Source organism: Camellia sinensis, chromosome 10, assembly GCF_055761805.1.
Source record: "Camellia sinensis isolate YWXY chromosome 10, ASM5576180v1, whole genome shotgun sequence".
NCBI classification, from domain to species: domain Eukaryota; kingdom Viridiplantae; phylum Streptophyta; class Magnoliopsida; order Ericales; family Theaceae; genus Camellia; species Camellia sinensis.
The window spans coordinates 156191435-156213572 of NC_138970.1; the positions used below are offsets into that span (position 1 = coordinate 156191435).

The following is a 22138-nucleotide window of genomic DNA, read 5'->3' on the forward strand; positions in this document are numbered from 1 at the left end:
ATTTTAAAACTTGTTTCTTTTACTATATTACACTCATATCTATCAGCTCTCCTATTAAGCCATCTTCACTGTGTGTTTCAGAGTAAAATTTGACTCTGTATAAAAGTAAAATTTTACTCTGAATAAGAGTAAAATGTTACACTCTGAAAATAAAAGTAAAATTTTACTCTGTATAAAAGTAAAATTTTACTCTGAATAAGAGTAAAATGTTACACTCTGAAACTAAAAGTAAAATTTTACTCTGTATAAAAGTAAAATTTTACTCTGAAAAACTAGTAAAATGTTAGACTCTACACAAAAGTAAAATCTTACTCTGTATAAAAGTAACATTTTACTCTGAAAAACGAGTAAACTGTGAGACTCTGAAACTAAAAGTAAAATTTTACTCTGTATAAAAATAAAATTTTACTCTGAAAAACTAGTAAAATGTTAGACTCTACACAAAAGTAAAATTTTACTCTGTATAAAAGTAAAATTTTACTCTTAAAAACTAATAAAATGTTAGACTCTACACAAAAGTAAAATTTTACTCTGTATAAAAGTAAAATTTTACTCTGAAAAACTAGTAAACTGTGAGACTCTGAAGCTAAAAGTAAAATGTTACTCTGTACAAAAGTAAAAAAGCGAAGGCAGTGTTTGTGGCGGCTGAAGTGTTTTGCAATGACCACCTCTTGACAGTAAAATTTTACTGTCATTCTAACACCAGAGTGAAATTTTACTCTAATTCTCTCAAACAAAAAACAGAGCAATAGAACCAGAGTAAAATTTTACTCTCATTATCTGAAACAAAAAACAGAGCAATAGAACCAGAGTAAAATTTTACTCTCATTATCTGAAACAAAAAAACAAAGCAATAGAACCAGAGTAAAATTTTACTCTGATTCTATCAAATGAAATTAGATCAAAAACAACAAAAATAAATTTAAAAAAAAAACAAACAAACAAACAAAAACAAAACAAATTAATCAACAAATCAGCATATCTAATTGAGAAGAAAAACTTCTAAAATTCGATCAACAATCACAAATCTCAATGAAAAGAATACATGTGTTCAACAACACTCATACACACAAATATATATATAACATTACAACACTCATACACACAAATATTATAGATCGATTCCGTTTGTGTGCTGAGAAAATAGAGGAAAATATTATATAACATTACAACGAAAACTTATGGATCACCTCTTTTACGTTTTTTACGAATTTCATTTGTATCAAGTAGCGAAGCTAAAAGAGATCCAGGAAGTTATCTCGTCAAATGAAGAAGAAAACGCGATACTTTTTGTGATCTGTTGCCTCACAATTGCTTGGAAGATGAAGATTAGGTCCTTCAATGTCGAACTATTTCTGGTAATTGAAACTGCTATATTCTTTGTCTGATTGATTCTCATGATCTGTTAGTGTTATTGTTTCAATGAATTTGATCTACTGAAGCTTGGAAGACACGACTATGGTGCCGCCGACCTTCTGCTGAAGCTTCGAAGACACGACTATGGTGATTATGATATAGTTGATGACGAAGCTGATTATATATGCAAAAGCTGATGGTATAATAGTCATATAAAATATTTAAATAATAAATTTTGTCCTTTATGCAAGACTTTATAATTATAAGGGGGTTTAGAAAGTATAATTTTTTTCTTAGTCCTTTTAACAATGAAAGGAAGGCAAAGGGGGTTTATAGCTAAATTTTCCTTTTTTTTGCTTTTTTTCGACTTTTATAAGAGACAAAATGAAATAATTACGGTTTGGATATAACATTTTATTTTATTAATTTTTTAGCTTATTTTGTCTTTTGGAACTAAAATAGCCAAAAAAGATTATACCAAACATAGCCAAAATTTTGTATTGTAAAATTTGTGTGTACAACGACACCTAATAATTTATATGTATTTTTAAAACATACATGTATAAAGGAAATCTAATATTTTGAGAAATGGTGATCTCCATTATATAATTAATCTAACATATCACATGTTTGTTGCACATTAGGCGACCATCTCAAGTTCAATATTCTATCTTGACCAGTGAATATGGAGTTTTGGTTAAGTTTAGTGGTGACTATCTGGTGTTTTTTTATTATTTAGTTTTCTTAATTTTTAGTTTGTTGAATGATGTAATAATACTTCCAATGTCGAAGGTTTTTTTTTTTTTTTTTTTTGTGAGGCTTAGATCCTTCATTCTATGAAAGTTATTTATTTGTTTTTGAGATCTTGTGATACTACTGTATCAGATTGATCTAAGCTTTTATGAATTTTGGAATGTTTTGGGATGTTGGTTAAAAGCTGATTTCTTAATTTTTTTTTTTTTTTTTTTTTTGGGGCTTTTTGTTGCTTTTTTGGCTAAAAAAACTAACTTTTGTGACTTTTTTGACTAAAAAAATTAAAAAGCCAAAAAATTAACTTTCTACTTTATACCCAAAACACGCCTTTGTAATAGAGTTTTTTTTCCCGATTTAAAAAAAATAAAATAGGCAACGTATATCAAAAAAATAAAAAAATATGTAAAATTAAAATAATAAAAAAAAGGTACTCCGTATAGCTTGTTGCCGCACTTGATGCAGCCGACCAATTGGGGATTGTTTTCTGGCACCGTTTGGGAAGAAGTTGGTTGGATTTTTTTGGCTATTTTAGCCATAAAAAACAAAATAAGCTATTTTAGCCATAACAAACAAAACATCACATCCAACCCATAATCATTACACTCTTCTCTCACAAAAAAAGTTAAAAAAGCCAAAAAGCCAAAAAGCCCTTCCCAAACCAAGCTTTTTAGCCCAGGCTAAAATAGCCAAAAAAGCCAAAAAGCCAACCCACTTCCCAAACGGAAGCAAAGATTTTTAAAATAAAATTATTTTTTAGGATTAAAAATTTTAGTTGGCAAATGTATTATTATTATTATTATTATTATTATTATTATTATTATTATTATTATTTTAACCATGAAATTAGGTATTTCGTAACGAATTATTATTTTTGAAATCAAAATTTTTATCTAAAAAATATACATTTTGGTACAAAATTATTTTGTTCTTAAAATTAGAATTGACCTTTTTTTTTTTTTTCGCACCAATCAAGGTTTTGGCCAGTTGTGTAGTACTACTTTGTAGTGTGAAATTTCAAGTTCAAAAATTTTGATAGTGATTGTTGGGCTTGGGTAAGTGATCAATTTGATGTCATATTTCTCATACAAAAATAGTGAAAAAAGACAAGTTTAGCTAAAAGATGTATTTACATTTTAATAACATCCTTATAGCTAGGGTCTTATAGTTAGACTGAGAATACTTAATATGATTTTAAATAGAATAAAGTATACGTATTAATTGGTACATTAATTAGTATACCAACAAATGATGTGACATAATTTTATTGGTATTAAGTCTTTGTAATTTCTATAATAGATGAGATCATAGTTTTGAAATTATAATATTATAGTATGTGTTGGTATACTAATTGATATACTAATTGATGTGTATAATATCATTGTTTCAAATAAATAGTTACGATTAAGGTTAAATCATTTGACTTGAAATTCATATATATCCAAACAAATCATTTGGGACAAACAAAATTTGATCTCTAACCACCTATTTGATTGGACAATGGTTGAGATTATTAATCCATGATACTCATAATCCAATGTTTGGTTATAACATTTATTATCCAAATTACATTAGATTCCGTTGGATATTGTACCTAATAGGATTGGTTGATTTATGAGTATTTTGAGAAGATGGTTAAATATTGACTTTTTGACTCTTTTTTTTTTTTTTTTTTGAAAAAATGTGTAAAAAAATGTAAGAGATGATATCATACAAAATATGTTAAAAGCTTGGAAATAACTTTTAATTCACTTCTCAAAAGAGACCTTAATCTTACAACTAATACTACAATACAAATATATAATTGAGATTATATTTTTTAATATCTATTGCAAAACAAACATGAAGAAGAAAAAATTATTTACCCCACTAATTTAATTAAATAATTAATCGTACACTAATTTCATAAATTATTAATCTTTTCCTATAATCGTGCTAATCAAATAAAATCTGAATTTCTTTTATGGTAGGAGTGTCAATTAAATACCATGGTCCTTCTATTGTGTGGATGTGCCGACAACCTAGGTTCCAAATTTTTTTCTCATTTTTTTCACTAAAAGACAAACTTTTTACAAAACTAAAAAAAATACATCCAAACAAAATATCACATCCAACCCCATAATCATTTCACTTTTTCTCTCACAAACATCACATCCAACCACATAAAAATCCAACTATCTTCCCAAACACCAAAAATTTTTTATCCAATAAAAACCTACAACTAAAAAAACCTACATAAAAACTCACTTCCCAAACACCATCTAATTGTCCTCTCAAAAAATCATAACAATTGAAGAAGCAAAATTCCTAGATTTGACATAATGTTAAACTAGTCTATCACCCGTATTATACACGGGATAATTATAGATATTTATATTTGTTTTAGATTTTTTTTAATATATAAATTATGTTTTTTAAGATTTTTTATAAAAATAATTTAACAATCTTATCACTAACCATAGTATATGAGAAAAGTTGAAAGGGTACTGTAGTAACTATACACAGATTGTATCTATAATTATTTGTATGACGAAATTTTAAATGTTGATCAGGAGATTTTGACCAAATCAATAAATGCAAGCATGTGGATTGAAAAAAGTTAATAAATGCTGATCAGGAGATTTTGACCAAATCAGTAAATGCTGAGTTTTTTTTTTAATAAAAAATTTTGAAAATTTAGATTGAGATATTGAAACTCCCACAGGACTTGGGGTTAAAAATCTCATTTTCCTTAAAAACCACCTTGAGTGTTTATGTTTATCTAACTTCAATCATATTAAAAAATTAAATTATAAACAAAAGGAGATAACTTCAATCATACAAATCACATTTTTTTTTAATGTTATCTAACTACAATCACATTTTTTTCATAATAAAAAAAAATAATTCAAAAAAAAGACTATTAAAATAGTAAATAAAAAGATTATTTAGTAGTATTGAACAAACGACAATCACATTTTTCTTTTTGTGAGTGTTTATATTTATCTAACTTCAATCATATTAAAAAAATCAAATTATAAAAAAAATGAGATAATTTCAATCATACAAATCACAATTTTTTTAATGCTATCTAATTACAATCATATTTTTCTCATAATAAAAAAATAATAATTGAAAAAAAGAACCATTAAAATAGTAAATAAAAATATTATTTATAACCATTGAACAAACTACAATCACATTTTTTTTTTGTAAATTAACTTCAATCATATTAAAAAATAAAATTATAAACAAAATGAGATAACTTCAATCATACAAATCACAATTTTTTTAATGCTATCTAATTATCATCAATAATTAAAAAAATCAATCACAAATTAAGTCAATTGATAATTAAAAAACACAAGAATTTATTTCCAAAAAACATAGTGAGTTAAAAATATCAATTACAATTTTTTTTTTTGAGTCAAAATACAATCTAATCATCATCAATAATTGATATATTATGTGACCCTAATGAGTACAATCCATTTTGTTTTTCAAAAAACACAGTGAGTTAAAAATAAAATAACAAATTAAGTGAATTGATAGTTAAAAAAAACACAATTTTTTTTTCAAAAAACACAGTGAGTTAAAAAAATCAATTACAATTTTTTTTTCAAAATACAATCTAATCATTATCAATAATTGGTACTTTAAAATCAGATCAGAAAAAAATCAAATCAAATCACAAATATTTTTTTCATAAATAATTGTAAAGAAAAACCATTAAAGCAGTAAATAAAAGATTAAATCACATTAAAAAAAAAAAGAACCATTAACCAAACTACAATCACATCACATTTTTTCCATAATAAAAAAATAAATAATAAAAAAAAGAACCATTGACTAACTACAATCACATTAAAAAAAATAAAACCATTGAACTAACTACAATCATTTTTTTTTCTTCGTGAGTGTTTATGTTTATCTAACTTCAATCATATTAAAAATAAAATTAAAATATTAAATAAAAAGATTAAATAACATTAAAAAAAAACCATTGAACTAACTACAACAATTATATTAAAAAATAGAGCCATTGAACAAACTATAATCACATCACATTACAATCACATTTTTTTCTTTGTGAGTGTTTATATTTATTTAAATTCAATCATATTAAAAATAAAATCAAAATAGTAAATAAAAAGATTAAATAACATTAAAAAAAAATCATTGAACTAACTACAACAATCATATTAAAAAAAAGAGCCATTGAACAAACTATAATCACATCACATTTTTCCCATAATAAAATAAATAAATGAAAAAAAAGAACTACTAAACTAACTGCAATCACATTTAAAAAAAAAAGAATCATTCAACTAATTATAATCACATTTTTCTCTTTGTGAGGGTTTATATTTATCTAACTTCAATCATATTAAAAAATCAAATTATAATTTTTTTATTCGCTAGAAAAATCACAAAATATTTTTATGCGCTATCTAATTACAATATTAAAAGAGTAAATAAAAGGAAAAGTCAAGAAGGAGAAAACAAAAAGAATTTGCATACGTGGTCACTGAAGTTGAAAGTGTAGAAGTAAGAAGTCAAGAAAGAGAAAACAAAAAAGAGACACACTGTTTGCAATAGGTATATGAAAAGTTAAAAAGAGTGTGTGTGTTGGAAAAGTTAAAAAGATTTGGAAGAATTTAATAATTGCTAAGTTTTTTTTTTTCAAAAAAAAATCAAAAAAATTAATAAATTAAGATTCAAATATTGGAACTCCCACAAAACTTGTAGGTTAGAGATAGATATAAATAAATAGATAGATATAGATATAGATATTTATATTTGTTTTAAATTGTTTTTAATATACAAATTATTTGTTTTGGAAAAGGTACTGCAGCAATTATGAGAGAAGTCAAAAAGTCTTGTGGGTTGAGAGAAGTTAATAAATGCTGAGGTTAGTTTTTTTTTAAAAAAAAAACAAAAAATTAGAAAATTAGGATTAGCATATTGGAGCTCCCACAAGCCTTGAGTGTTAAAAACTCCCTTTTGCTTAATATATAGTATAGATAGATAGCATATCACCCGTACTATGCACGGATTGTGTTTACAATTATCTATATATGTGAATTTTGATTTTTAAATATTTTTTTTTAAATGTTTTCTTTTTTTCTTTTTTTATATTATCTTAAAGTTTAATATTTTGATAATAATCATATGAGTTGGACTTTTCAAGGAATTAAATGTCTTTTTTTTATTATATTATATTAAAGTTTAATATTTTGATAATAATCATATGTGTTAGAGTTTTCAAAAAAAAACTTTATGCTTGTTCTTAATGCATTAAAGCGTTATTATGAGGGATAATAATTATGTGTTGGGACTTTTCAAAGAATTTTTTTTATGCTTGTTCTTAATGCATTGAAGTGTTATTATGAGGGTAAGACTTAGGAGTTGGGAAAAGTTAATAAATGCTAAGATTTTTTTTTTTTAAATCAGGAAATTTAGATTGGGAGATTGGAACTGTGAATTGTGATTTTTAAATGTTTTTTTTTTAAATGTCCTCTTTTTTTTTTTCCTTTTTATATTATATTAAAGTTTAATATTTTAATAATAATCATATGTGTTGGACTTTTTAAGGAATTAAATGTCTTTTTTTTATTATATTATATTAAAGTTTAATATTTTTATAATAATCATGTGTTGGACTTTTCAAGAAATTTTTTATTTTTGTTCTTAATGCATTAAAGTGTTATTATGAAGGATAATAATCATATGTGTTGGGACTTTTCAAGGAATTCATATGTGTTGAATTTCAAAAAAAAAATTTATGCTTGCTCTTAATACATTAAAGTGTTATTATGAGGGTAAGACTTGGAGTTGGGAGAAGTTAATAAATGCTAAGATTATTATTTTTTTAAATCAAAAAATCAAAAAATTTAGATTGGGAGATTGGGAGATTGGAGCTCCCACAAGGCTTGGGTTAAAAACCCCCTTTTGCTTAATATATAGTATAGATAGATTTTAAGACTCCTGTAAATATGAAAAAACAAAATAAAATAAAAACTACAAAATTGTTGAGTTTTAAAAGTCTGGTGTATAGATAATTTGTCTTAAAATGAGGTTTTTGTCTCAAAAAATAAAAAAATAAATTGTATTGAGATTTTTCATTACTTTATTTTAAAATATAAATAATAATTGACCCGTACAATGCACTATTATTATTATTATTTAAAAATATTTAATGGTACAATGCGTGTTATAAATGAATAATTTAAATTTAAAATTAAAATTAAAATTATAGTATAATTTTAGTTATTTATTTTGATAATATTGGTGTTATTATTCTATAAAATTATTATTTTAATATTTATTATATTAATTTTAGTTAAATTATTTGTGTATTTTGATAATTTTAGTTCTATCGTATTATAAAATTATAATTATCAGATAATAATTTTGTATGATATATATTAAATTACAAAATCATAAAATAAATACTCATTTTGATATTAAAAATAATAGTTAAATTAGAAGAAGAATTAGTTACATAAAATTAAAATTAATTCTAACTATTTAATTTTCTTTTATATTCATTTGGAAAATAAAAATAGATATAGAAATTATATAAAAAAAATTAAAATATTAAATATAAATATGTTGAAGTTGGATTATCATATAATGATTTTATATGATATCTATATATATATTAAATTATAAGATTGTAAAATAAACACTCTTAATTAAATTAAAATATTAATTATATAAAAAAAATTTAACAACGATTAACTAAGAAAAAATTGCGTAACAACATCTAAACCCGAAAAGAAAAAAAAAATGAAAACATCCAAACGATAAATACATCTTAAGCGGTAAATCCAAACTTTAGAGATTGTTGTACAGGTGTTTCTTCATGTGCATTATGGTTATATAAAATAATGTAGAAAATAAAGTATAATTTTATATATAGAATCACTATAAAATTTAAAAGATGAATACCTAATATAAAATAATAATTGGTATTAGATATAGAATAATACACAAAAAAATTTAAAAAAATAAAAAGGCAATTTAGCATTAAAAAAAATCTTAATACTCTTATGATTTTTTAGTTTTTTTAAAATCATATCATCTCTCTATTTGTTTACACATTTTTTTTTTTAATTAAAAAAAGTCAAAAAGTTCTCTTTTAACCTATGTTTCAAAATAGGCCTAAGTCTTTGCCTCCGTTTGGCAACTTCATTTTGGGCTAAAATAGCCACTACAGTCCAAAATAGGCTAAATTAGCCACTAAACGACAAAATGAGTTCACGGGCATGACTTACCTACTAGGCGAGTTGAAAGTACCAAACTACCCTTGGCACTGTGTTGACAAAAGCACAGCCTCTAACCCCTCCCCCCCCCCCACACACACTTCGCAGTAGTTAGGTCATCCACAGCCGCTCGTCGAAGGAGGTGACCTGAACAGCGCTGCTCGGGGAAGAAGCACAGCGATACTTCTGACAGGCCAACACCACCGGAGTTCATATCAGCGGCGACCCTCATCCTCAGTCTCTCAAACACGACTGATTTTGAGGTAATGGTTGGTTTTAGCTTCTTTTTTTTTTTTGTTTTTTTGGGGGTTTGTTTGCATAATAGCCGATCCTCGAACCCGATCTGGTCGTATGTATCTTTGAAACTCATTGTTGTTGCTGCTTCAAAATTTTCCTCTAATTCTTTGGGTTACATTTTGTTCATTTCGGTTTGCACAATGGGAAACCCAGTGTTATATCTCTCGCACTCACTGCAAAACCTCACTCCGATGGACGCTCAGTCATGGAAACTGGTCATCACGGCCGATTTGTGGTGGAAAACACATATTTTTTTGACAATTTTTTGAGGTGTTCTTCACAGATGAAATCTGTATTTATGAAATATGATTTCTCTGAATTCATATTTTCTGCTTTGTTTCTGCTAATTTTTTCTTAAATCTGGAATTTCTAATCAGATTTTTTCTAGAATCTGAAATCTAAATTTCTATCTTCATAAATCTGATTGTTGTGCCTAATCTGAAATCTGAATGCTGATATCAGATTTTTGTGAAATATGAAATCTGAATTTCTGATTTTTTCTGATTTATTTTCTTGACATCTAGAATTTCTAATCAATTTTTTCGCTGAAATATGAAATCGAAATTTTTCTCTTCATTAATTTGCAAGTGTCTCCATGTGTCTTCAACAATTCTGAATTTACAAAAATTCTGAATTTTTCTCTTCATTAATTTGCAAATGTCTCCATGTGTCTCCATAACAAATTTCAGTTTTGTATAAGTTGTTTATTTGATTTCTTTTAATTCTCATTAAAAAAGAACAAAATTCATATCAAAGTGTTCATTGATTTTTGAATGCTGAAAATGAAATCTGATTTTTCCGAAATATGAAATCTGAAATCTGAATTTCTGATTTGTTTTGATTTTTTCCTCAAATCTAGAATTTCTAATCAAATTTTTTTTGCTGAAATCTGAACTCTATGTGTTGATAATGTATTCATAATAATAATACCTTATCAACTGAAAATGTATTCATAATAATGTATTGAACTCAAATCTGGAATTATTGATAATAATGTATTGATAATGTATTGCTTTTTTCCCATTCATTTTTTTTGCTGGAATTTCTAAATATATGTAGTGATCATAATCTGAAATCTGAATTTGCCCTCTATGTTTATCTTCATAAATCGCAGAATGTCTCTATGTGTCTTAAAAAAATCTGAATTTACAAACAAATTTGAGTGCGTAAATTCTTAATTTGATTTCTTATAATTCTCATTACAGAACAAAAAAAAGTTCATATCAAAGTGTTTATTGATTTGTGAATCGTGAATGCAATCTGATTTTCCTGAATTATGAATTATGAATTTGTGATTTTTTCTGATTTTTGTTTATGAAATTTCGAATCTGTAATCAATTTTTTTGCTGAAATCTAAAATCTAATTTTATGTATTCATAATAATCTTAAATCTGAGTAAAACCCTCTGCTTTTGTCGTCATAAATCTGAGAATGTCTCCACATCATAATGTCCTGATCTTGCTTTGAACTGAACAATCATATAACATTTCAACATAGCCTGCCATGTAATCAATTTCATTGTTATAACACAAGAATCATGTTGCTTAGGAGATGAGAAAGAGTGACATTATGTACATTTAAGGTAACATTGGGAGATGAGGGAGAACAAATTAAATTGGTTTGACATAATAAAGAAAGGCATATTACCTTGTGGTTTAACTAAGATTATGGCCTTTGAAGGCTTTGATTGAGTAGGATGGTAAAACAAGCTTCATGTAACCGACCTAAAATTGTTGGACACATACGTAAGTATAGAATCAATTTTCCAGCCCTACAAACCTCTCCTAAACCCAGACGTCCACACCACTTCCTTTGATTGAGAATGTCTCCATGTCTCTTCAAAAAAGCTGTATTCATATGTGGCTTCATTCATATTTATAGAAAAGATTTTTTTTTGTGGTTATTCAACTTCACTTCTTATTACACTGGACATTTCAAACTGTTATTAGAAAATGTATGGAACTTCAACTACACTATTATTATATTGTCGATTCATGAATGTAAACTTGCCATTGGAGCACTCGATTGCATATGGCAGAAAGTAATTGATTTTTTTTTTCATTGACATATTTATCAGAAATGTAAAAAAAAACATTTCAGTGCTTGACCTTTGGCATAATTTTAATTGAAGGTGATAATGTGAGGAACTAAAATATCCAGCTTATATAATGTGGGGATTTGTCATTATTTTAGTTTAAAATTTTCATTTTACAAACATGTTGACAGTGAAACCATAACTGGTATGCTGTTTTTCTTTAACATAAAATGAATAAAATAATGAGTTTGTAAACCCATCCTATGAAACTTGTGCATCAGCGTATTCAGTTCATGTTTAACCTGAAATATGGATATCACAAACTAATTACTGCTATGATTCATTGTTACTTTCGAATGTTTGTCAAACATAGCATGGCTTCATTTACCTCTAGTGCAACTTCCAGTACATGGCCACGTCGAATGTGTGCCTGTGGACTGTGGACATGGCCCCTGTATTTTTAAGATTTCCAGGTCCACCAAAAATCTAGGGCGTCCCTACTTTGTCTGTCCCCGCCCTGTGGTGAGTGACCCAATCTTTACCGATCATAACTGTATGAACATGACCAACCGTTGAAACTAATAGTTTCATAATTTCCACTCATCAGCCCTGTGTCAGTTGGATTGGTTAGTGTGAAGAACCAAGGCGAGAGAACCAAGGCTATGCGTCTCCTGGAGATGAAATTGCCATGCAATTGCGGGCTGATGTCATAGACATTCAACAATCCTTGCGTGTCCTTAAGACCATTGTGTATGTGCTCTGCATTGTGGTTGTCATTTTGTTGTGCCGTATGTAAGCACCGGTACCATGTATGGGGGTATGTACAAAGACGTTAGTATGTTGTCAGTATGTTGTTACTATGTACGAAGACGTTAGTATGTTGTCAGTATGTTGTTAGTATGTACTTAGTACGTTCGTAGTATGTTGGTAGTATGTTCTCGCATATGGGAGCCGTAATACTAACTATCATATTTTTTGTGGCCACTACTAACTTCCATGGAACCTGTTTACGTACGTTAGCAATTTCCAATGGGTATATGCAAATTTAACTTTAGCATCATATATATCTGTTTGTTATTAATAATGTGTCACGGCTTATGCGTGTGTATGTAACAACCAAATTTGTGATGGTAATCTTTTGTAACCGTACATTAGTAATGGCTTCCACACGTACTTCGCCGCGTAACCACTCGAAAAGCAAAGGCATTCTCAGTGACAAGTCAAGCAGCCTTGAAGAGACACAAAATCAGTTAAGCCACAAGGCCTCATGAGACAGTAACTCAGTCCGAGTTTTCCTCCAGTTGATTGCAAATGAGATTAGTAAAGGAAATCGCCCATTCTTAGTCCTCAGCCAGGCAGGGTACAAGTCGTTGTCAAGGAAATTTCAGAGAAAAACTGGAAAAAAACATGGACTAAAACAGTTGAAGAATAAGTACATGAGCTTGAAAAAAGAGTGGCAGGCGTGGACAAAGTTGATGGATTCCAGTAAGGGAGTGTCCGGGATAGGGTTTGACTACGACACCGGTTTGTTTCAGGCACCTGACGAGTGGTGGGACAAGATGGAATCAGTAAGTACATGTACAAACAAGTTTCATATCTGTCATTTTAGAAGTGCATTTTTTAGTTCTTCATTTAACTGCAATACAATTTATTTATATGAAATATAACGTCTGCCTCTTTTATACATCTACATTTCTGCAGATCAACAAGGTGTGTGCGAAGTTCAGGAAAAAAACTTTGGAACACCGTGACTTGATGGAGACGGTTTTCATGGGAGCATCAGCTACTGGGAAGCACCATTGGACCCCGGGAGAGATCCTCCCTGAAGCTGATGAGGCCTCATCTGATTCAGTGCGTAGTTTGGGAGCGCAACCATTTGCTGATCCGATACCCGCAAGAGTACAGGACGTGGATTCTGATTCTTCACTCGAGCATGTTCCGATTGAAAAGCCAAAAAGGAGAAAGATGCCATCAACAAGTGTTTCAAAGTCGAAGAAGGCAACAAGTGGTGCGTCCGTTATTGCGGAAAGCATGGACAGAATGACAGATGTGGTTCGTTCGAAGAATCAGCAGGTCACGGTTAGGCACCTCACAGGCAACGAATCGCTGTACACTATTTCCGAGTGCATGCATAAGCTGAGCAGTATTCCATCCATGATTGGTACGCCGTTATTCCACTTTGCCTCCACACTTATGGATAACGCCGATTACCGGGAGATCATGATGTGCCAGCCTGATGACGACCACATCATTGGATGGCTTACACAGAAACAGCTCCAGTGTACTGCGTCGGCGCCTTTTGCAAACCTGTTTGGGGGTCGCCGGATGTGATGTAGCGGTGTTACGAGTGTTTAAGATACATCTCATTGTCTTCCTTTTTAAAATGTTGACTTATGGTATTGTTGGCAATGTACTAAAACAGGATGGTGCTGTGTGAATGTTTTCATTATGTCGTTTTTGTTTTTTTCTTGGTAGCTACGGGCAGCAACAGGTTTTAGGTAAGTGTATGGGTTGACGGACCGGAAGCATGGTTGTGCTTCGTTTTTGGGAAATAAATGGGATGTTTGTGTTCTAATATTTTGTGTGCCTACGTTTGAGACAGGGAATTACGTTTTACTTGCACGCTTGTGAATGCCTATACGTCTGAAGTTCATTTGTTAGTGTAGTTTGCCGGATACTTTTGTGGTTGTTACCACCATGACCCCCCTGTAAAGCATAAGTTGAACATCTTGATTTTTTGTACAATTCATATGACCATGCGTTCCATATGACATTTGTGACGGCATTGCTTTGATTAAAAACATTCTCGGAATTTTTTAATTGCAAACTTCAATATAATTTAAGTCAATGATTCATGTGCCAACTGAATGAAAGGCTGCCACTTTTGTAGGTTTCGCGTGAACGAAGACGCGATGAATCCCTGGGATGGAAGCAACCATGATGACATAACGGAAATGCTTAATCAAATGGCAGTCCAGGTGCAACAAGAACAGAATTGCACATTTGTACAAGCATGTCAGTGGGCGACAGAATGGTACGAGAAATACATGAATAAAACGCCGTGTCGCACTTCTATACTAACCGGGAATGCATGGATATGCGAACTATATGCGGGGCATATGGGACGATTTGAGGAAAATGTTTGCATGCCGAAGGAAGTTTTTGCCGCATTGTGTGAGACATTAGTAAATGATTTTGGGTTACAAGTCCCGCAACGTCCACATGGCTTAGCTGTTGAAGAAAGCGTTGCGATGTTTATCCATGTGTTGAAAGGGAAGCAAAATCGGGAAATCCAAGAACGGTTCCAACATTCCAGGGAGACTGTGTCGAGGCACGTGCATAACGTATTAACTTCCATGAAAGAGTTCACTGTTGTTCATTGCCGCCCCACATACAGTCAGCATCGTATACATCCATACGTACGGTCTAGACGGAAATACCTACCGTTCAAGGTACTTCTAGACGCAAATACCTGATTGACATATAAATCAAGAAAATATATTTTGTTTTTGTTATTAACTGCACTTGACGCTTGGCAAGAAGGAAACACTTGTTATTAATTTACGCAACAAAACAATTTATCCATGTTTGCAGGACTGCATTGGCGCAATAGACGGAACACATGTCAGTGCATGGGTTACGGGGCCAGATGCGGCAACATATTTCGGTAGGAAATACTGTCACACGCAAAATATAATGGCCGCTGTCGATTTTGACATGTGTTTCATATTCATTTCTTGCGGATGAGAAGGAAGTATGCATGATAGTCGCATATTCAACGAGATACTAACAAATGACAATGTCCCCTTCCCACATCCTGACGAAGGTAACACATGGTCATGTTATTAGGTTTGTTAACAAATACTTTTTTCCTGACAAAGCGTTATATGAAAATGACGCAGAATGTTCGTTTTGGTGTCATACATTTTCGTCATATCTGCAGGCAAATATTATCTTGTCGATTCAGGCTATGCAAACCGGATTGGTTACTTAGCACCATTCAAAGGCCACCATTACCACCAACAAGAATTCCGGCGTATTGCACGGAACGCGATGGCAAACACGCCAAGGGAATTATTTAACAAAGTGCACTCGTCCTTACGCAGTGTGGTGGAACGCACTTTCGGTACCTGGAAAAATTGATGGGGGTTTATTCGAGACATGCCTCGGTATGACTTTGCAAATGTGCAAGTTCAGTTAGTAGGCGCGTCAATGGCATTACATAATTATATACGGCGAAACACAGGTAACCCAACAACTGTTCAGCCAATCTGTGATGAGGAAGAGGCTATGACAATAGTAACTGCCATACCAGAAGTTGAACATGACGAGGATGGTTTAATGGTTGGAGATGAGGACCCCCATATGGCATTGGTCCGCCTTCACATACGTGACAAATTATGTTACATGCGTAATAACGGAATGTTAGGAAATATATAGTAGTCGAAATAATTTTCGTATGGTTGTCCCGTAATGACACACGTGGAACAGACTGTATTCAAATATATTATCATGTACAATATGTATGAGTTGCCACGGGAATGTAACCCCTTCCAGTTGCTAACGTGCCTAACTTTAAAAAACAACAATCCATATGAATTTTGCTTTTGGAAAAACAAAAAAAGGTGAAACAAATAAAAACAAATGCGAAGGAAAACTAATACACAAATTGTCATGGGCGACGTAAATTACAAATAAATGAAACACATAAATATATTAAAAAAAAAGTTATTGTATACCAATTAAAAAAAATGAGGCATAGTTAAAAATAAAAATCCAAGACAAAAAAAAAAACATAGTTATAGTAAAAAACAAAAAAATACAAAAGACAAAAACATAAATTCCCAAATAAAAATCGAAAAATTTAAGCAGAAAACCCCAAATCCAAACCCAAAATGCAAAAAAGTAATAGGATAAAAAATTAAGCATAATATGAAAAATCCAAGCGTAAAATAAAAAAATTCGAAACAGAAAAAAAAGTTAACGCAAAATCCGCCAAACTCAACAAAAAAAAAAATTTGGATTTGCAAAATTCGGGAGATTGAAACACAACATACAAAAATTGTCAACAAAAAAACATAAAGCAAAAAAAGCCAAAGCAAAACCCCCCCCCAAAAAAAAACAAAAAAAAGGCAAAATCGAAACCCCAACATAAAAAAATTAAAATAAAAAAGAAGAACCAAAATATGGCAAATTCAAACCAAAAATAAAAAAAAATAAATAAATAAACAAATTAAGCAAAAGTCGGCAGATTGACACCCAATATAAAAAAAAGAAAAGAAAATAAACACACAAAAAAAAGCCAAATCCAAACCCCCAAAAATAAAAATAAAATAGCAAAATACGCGAAATCGAAAGATAACATAAAAAAATAAAAAAATAAAAAACCAAAATATGCCAAATCCAAAAATAAATAAATGAATAAATTTAAACAAAAATCCAAAATTGAAAAAAAAAACCCAAAAAAAAAAACAAATTTTTTTTTCCCAACAAAAAGCCAAAATTGAAAAAAAAAAAAAAACCGAAAATATGCCAAATCCAAACCCAAATAAAAAAATTTAAAAAAAATGAAAAAGGGCAATTTCGTCATTTAACAAGATGACACCTCACCAAAAAGCCAAAAAAGTCAAAAAAGCCAAAAAGCCCTTCCCAAACCAGGTTTTTTAGCCCCAGGCTAAAATAGCCAAAAAAGTCAAAAAGCCAAAAAGCCAACCCACTTCCCAAACGGAGGCAAAGTTAATGGCTCAGAATTTATATTTAAAATTTTATGAGAGAGATTATTTGCGGTTTAAATTTAGCTCTTATATAATAAAATCTACACTTAAAATAAATCTAAATTATATATTAATTTTTTTGAGCGATGAGAAGATTATAAAAATGTAACAGACATGAATAATTTGGTTCAAAGTTATACATTGTCAAGGTAAATATCGACCAACTTCACAGAACAAAAATACATTATGAGAGAACAAAATTTAAGAATTACAGGAAGTATAAATTGCAAACTTGAAGATCTTCGGGAAGTGCCACTGAGATTGCAAGCATGTAACAACCAGTGACAAATCTTCCTGGAAAAGGTTTAGTACGATCTGATACCGATGGGCACACTAAAGGTCCCAACCACGAGGGTCCGATGGGCAACTACGAGGGCCCAATCCACGGATCAGGGCCCAGTCCACATTCTTGCGATCTAAGCCCAATAATACCAATATTAGGCCAGGACCAATAACATTAACACTTGTCAAACAGGGGCCTAGACACATAAGCAGACAAAGATCCTGTAAAGTTATTACACCACACATCAGCCATTAATGAGGTTCTCACAGCATTAAATGCGACAACCTCCTCACGTCAGAATTTACAGACTCACCATGAACAATGCAAGCTAGAACGTAGACTTTCGGCCAACATGACAAGTTAGAATGGATAAGGAAATGATGAGCAAAGGATATAAGGAAGTTCCCGAGACACATCAAAGGTTAAGTTTTTCATTTTTTCCTCTCCTCTCTCTCCATATAGTCAATCTCTTTTATTCTAACTTGATCGTCAGAGTGTCTGCCGGGGGATTACCTCTCCCATTGGACCTTTTTGCAGGGGTGCTCCACGGACTTCAGGATCAGTAGACCTGTTGGAAGCTTAGTCCAGCCCGATCCATCTCTCGTCAGAAAAAGAGTTCTCATCAGTTAGCGCCGTCTGCGGAAATCTTCATTTCAGAAAGATAGTTGTGTTCTTTGTCGCCGGAAGGAGCCCCGTCTTCATCCTACATCAAAGTGGATGGTCACGACTAGATCCATGGCTTCCCAACACAACGCCGGTAACCCCGACGCTAAGCCCTCCAACCCAAATAACCCGCCTCCATATTTCGCAGAACTCACCAACAGCATCAACCGACTAACTAAACAGAACTAGGCCTTGATCAATGCTCTACTCCAGCGTGACCTGCCTATCCCATCTCCACCACAACCAATGGTTCCCCCGCACCCAGAACAAGCCCATCATCACCATCAATTCCCACCACACGTATCTCAAGGAACCTTTCCACCCTACGCCATACCAGATCCTCAATCTTTCCACCCTCCTCTGTTAGGCTCGCAACCTCGCCAAGATATCCTTCCACAACCACCCTTTACCACACCATACGACTGCCCATAAGGGTGAGGCTAGCAGTGTCCAACCCCCGTTCCCTGTCTGTGGGGATAATGCTCCCATCTGAGATGAAGAACTGTGGGCCATGAAACTCCAACTACAGGGGGTCATACAGAACATGCAACACAAGACTTCATCCACCATCAACTCTCCTTTCACTGTCTGTATCCGGGATAAAGCTCTCCCTCCTAAGTTCAAGATGCCATCGATCGACACTTTCGATGGTACCACAGAACCCGTCAACCATGTAGAAGCATACCTGACACTCATGATCTTACACGTCTTTCTAGACAAAATCATGTGTCATGCTTTCCCTGTCACGCTAAAGGGGTCAGCACACCTTTGGTTCAGTCAACTCCCTCCAAACTTAGTCATTTCATTTCGCCAGCTCATCGAATCCTTCCTAAGCGATTTCATCGGTGCTCAACGATAACGACATCCAGCCACCCAACTGCAAAACATCCGGAAGACGGAAGGGGAGTCGTTACGCAGCTATGTCACCCGCTTCAACACCGAAGCCCTCAAAGTGGAGGAAAACGACGACAAAGTCATTCTCACAGCCTTTTATGGCCGGTTTGCGCCCGTCTGATTTCCTTTTCTCTCTCTCCAAAAATCCCCCAACCACCATGGCCTCCCTTCTCACCAAAGCCCAAAAATACATGAACGCCGAAGACTCCCTGGCAGCTCGTCAAGACTCCACATCCAAAATGCCACCCTCCAAGGAGAAAAGAAAAGAGCCTGAGTCACGACCCTCACAATACACATACCGACCCCTATCACACCCAAATCAGCCCGCACGATCGGACCGACTGCCACCAACTCGCCCACCTGGTTAGTTCGAGCGATACACCTCTTTCAACTCACTCATGGAACAAGTCCTGAACCAAATTCAACGAGACTATAACCTAAAATGGCCTCAACCATCCAGATCTCCATACACCCGATGGGATCAATCCAAGTACTACCACCTCCATCAAGACCACGGCCACAACACTGACGAATGTGTCAACCTCAAAGACCAGGTTGAGGATCTAGCCCACCAGGGACGCCTCAGCCGATTCACCTCAACCCGTTCCGTGCAGAGGCCTAGAGCTGGGCCCCCAAACCATTACTGCCAACACACACCCCCCGACAACTAGCACAACCCAAGCGAAATAATGACCGGCCCCAACACCAACCCCGAGCTCACGGTGAAATACGGGTCATCGCTAGCGACCTCATATACGACAAACCGTTCCGGTCGGCACAACGAGCTGAGCTCCAAAAAATCCGACAAGGATCCGATAAAGAAGTGGCCACGGTGGACCGACCCCACAAACAACCCAAGCAATGATCCAAGTCGATCACCTTCACAACGGGAAACTGCACAGGCATTTGCTATCCTCATGACGACCCCCTAGTCATCTCTGTTCTGCTGTCAAACTACAAAGTCAGGAGAGTTCTGATCGACAACAGCAGCTCCTTAGACATCATCTTCCTTAACACTTACCGCCAACTAAAGATCGGCGAAGAGAAGTTATCACCTCTACAAACCCCTCTGGTGGGTTTTACCGGCGATCGGGTCATATCCATGGGCTCTATCGACCTCCCCATCACCATCGGAAAGTACCCACGATAGTCCGCCAAACTACTAACTTTCCTTGTCATCGACTGTCCTTCTGCTTACAACATTATATTAGGGCGCACCGCCCTCAATGCCCTCCAAGCCGTAACCTCCACGTACTATCTGGCCATGAAGTTTCCCATTGACCAAGCGGTTGGCACTGTCAGGGGTGGACAAATGATAGCCCAGGAGTGCTATGTCACCTCATTAAAGGAAGTCAAATTACAAGAAGCTATGGTCATTGAGGGCCTCGTTGTTAGAGACGAGGAAGAGTTAATAAGAGGGGAACCAATAGAGGAGCTCGTCGAAGTATCTGTCGATTCTACCGACTCAACAAAAACGGCTAAGATTGGCAACCAGCTGTCCTCTCAGGCCAAGGCCGATCTCACAACTCTCCTTGTCGAACACAATGATGTCTTCGCTTGGAACCATTCCGACATGCCAGGTATCGACCCCTCCTTTATTGTACATCATCTCAGCATTGAACCATATTTCCGACCGTTCTGATAGAAACAACGCATCTTTCACCCAGAACGTAACAGTCTCATTGCCGTTGAGGCTGACAAATTGCTGAAGGCAAAGTTCATCAGAAATGTGGACTATCCCAGATGGTTGTCCAACGTGGTCCTGGTCCGTAAAAATAATAGCAAATGGCGACTCTGCGTTGACTATTCTGACCTTAACCGAGCCTGCCCCAAAGACAACTACCCCCTTCCCAAGATAGATCTATTAGTCGACGCAACTGCGGGGCACCAGATGCTTAGCTTCATGGATGCTTTCCCCGGCTATAATCAAATCTTGATGCACGACGCCGACCAGGAACACACCTCTTTTATCATTGACAGAGGAACTTATCACTACCATGTCATGCCATTCGGTTTGAAGAATGCAGGCACTACTTACCAACGCCTGGTCAATGTTATCTTCCAACACCAAATAGATCAAAACATGGAGGTCTACGTCGACGACATGCTCATGAAGAGCAAACTCTCCTCCGACCACTTGGCAGACCTACACGAGACTTTCCAAACTTTACGCAAATATCAAATGAAACTGAATCTAGAAAAGTGTGCCTTCAGTGTTGGATCTGGTAAGTTTTTAGGGTTCATGGTCAGCTAGAGAGGCATTGAGGCCAACCCAGAAAAGATCAAGACCCTGATAGAAATGCGGTGTCTCAGGACAGTCAAAGAAGTTCAACGGCTAACAAGCAGAGTTGCTACCCTCAACTGTTTCATTTCGCGCGCGACTGACAAATGTCTTCCATTCTTCAAAGTCCTTTGGCAGGCCTACGAATGGAACACCGAGTCTGAGAAAGCCTTCCAACAACTAGAATAGTACATGGCCAACCCCCCTCTCCTCTCCCAAGCACTGCCAGAAAAACCCTCTTCCTTTACTTAGCTATGTCCTACACCGCCGTCAGTGCTTCTCTCATCAGGGAGGACGGATCAGTACAGCGCCCCGTTTATTACATTAGTCGCGCACTCAGGGGAGCTGAACAGAACTACCCTCTATTGGAAAAAAATGGCTCTCGCCCTGGTCATCGCCTTCAAACAACTTCGACCCTATTTCCAAGTTCATTCCATAGTGATTCTTACCGACCAGCCTTTGAAAAAGATCATGCAACAACCAGAATCTTCAGGCAAGCTCATGTAGTGGTCCGTTGAACTAAGTCAGTATGACATCTCTACTGACCACGAGCAGCCA

At 33.4% G+C, this 22138-nt stretch overlaps 2 protein-coding genes across 2 annotated transcripts; both read left to right on the top strand.

Annotated features, from left to right (window-relative positions):
- Positions 1–13121: 13121 nt before the first annotated feature.
- Positions 13122–14016, top strand: LOC145800787 (L10-interacting MYB domain-containing protein-like). Its single transcript, XM_082890527.1, has 2 exons — positions 13122–13253; positions 13387–14016. The coding sequence occupies exons 1-2, from the start codon at positions 13122–13124 to the stop codon at positions 14014–14016; spliced, it is 762 nt and encodes a 253-aa protein (XP_082746653.1).
- Positions 14017–14597: 581 nt separating this feature from the next.
- LOC114310562 (uncharacterized) lies at positions 14598–15828 on the top strand. The gene is made up of 4 exons (XM_082890528.1): positions 14598–15137; positions 15280–15352; positions 15437–15511; positions 15629–15828. The coding sequence occupies exons 1-4, from the start codon at positions 14598–14600 to the stop codon at positions 15826–15828; spliced, it is 888 nt and encodes a 295-aa protein (XP_082746654.1).
- The last annotated feature ends 6310 nt before the right edge of the window (positions 15829–22138 follow it).

Excerpts from the sequence above, each read along its gene's own strand:
- LOC114310562 (XM_082890528.1), top strand. The coding sequence starts at position 14,598 with ATGAATCCCTGGGATGGAAGCAACCATGATGACATAACGGAAATGCTT. Across the intron at positions 15,353-15,436 it reads AGATGCGGCAACATATTTCG|GAAGTATGCATGATAGTCGC; the intron begins GTAGGAAATACT and ends GCGGATGAGAAG. Across the intron at positions 15,512-15,628 it reads CTTCCCACATCCTGACGAAG|GCAAATATTATCTTGTCGAT; the intron begins GTAACACATGGT and ends TCATATCTGCAG.
- LOC145800787 (XM_082890527.1), top strand. The coding sequence starts at position 13,122 with ATGAGCTTGAAAAAAGAGTGGCAGGCGTGGACAAAGTTGATGGATTCC. Across the intron at positions 13,254-13,386 it reads GGTGGGACAAGATGGAATCA|ATCAACAAGGTGTGTGCGAA; the intron begins GTAAGTACATGT and ends ACATTTCTGCAG.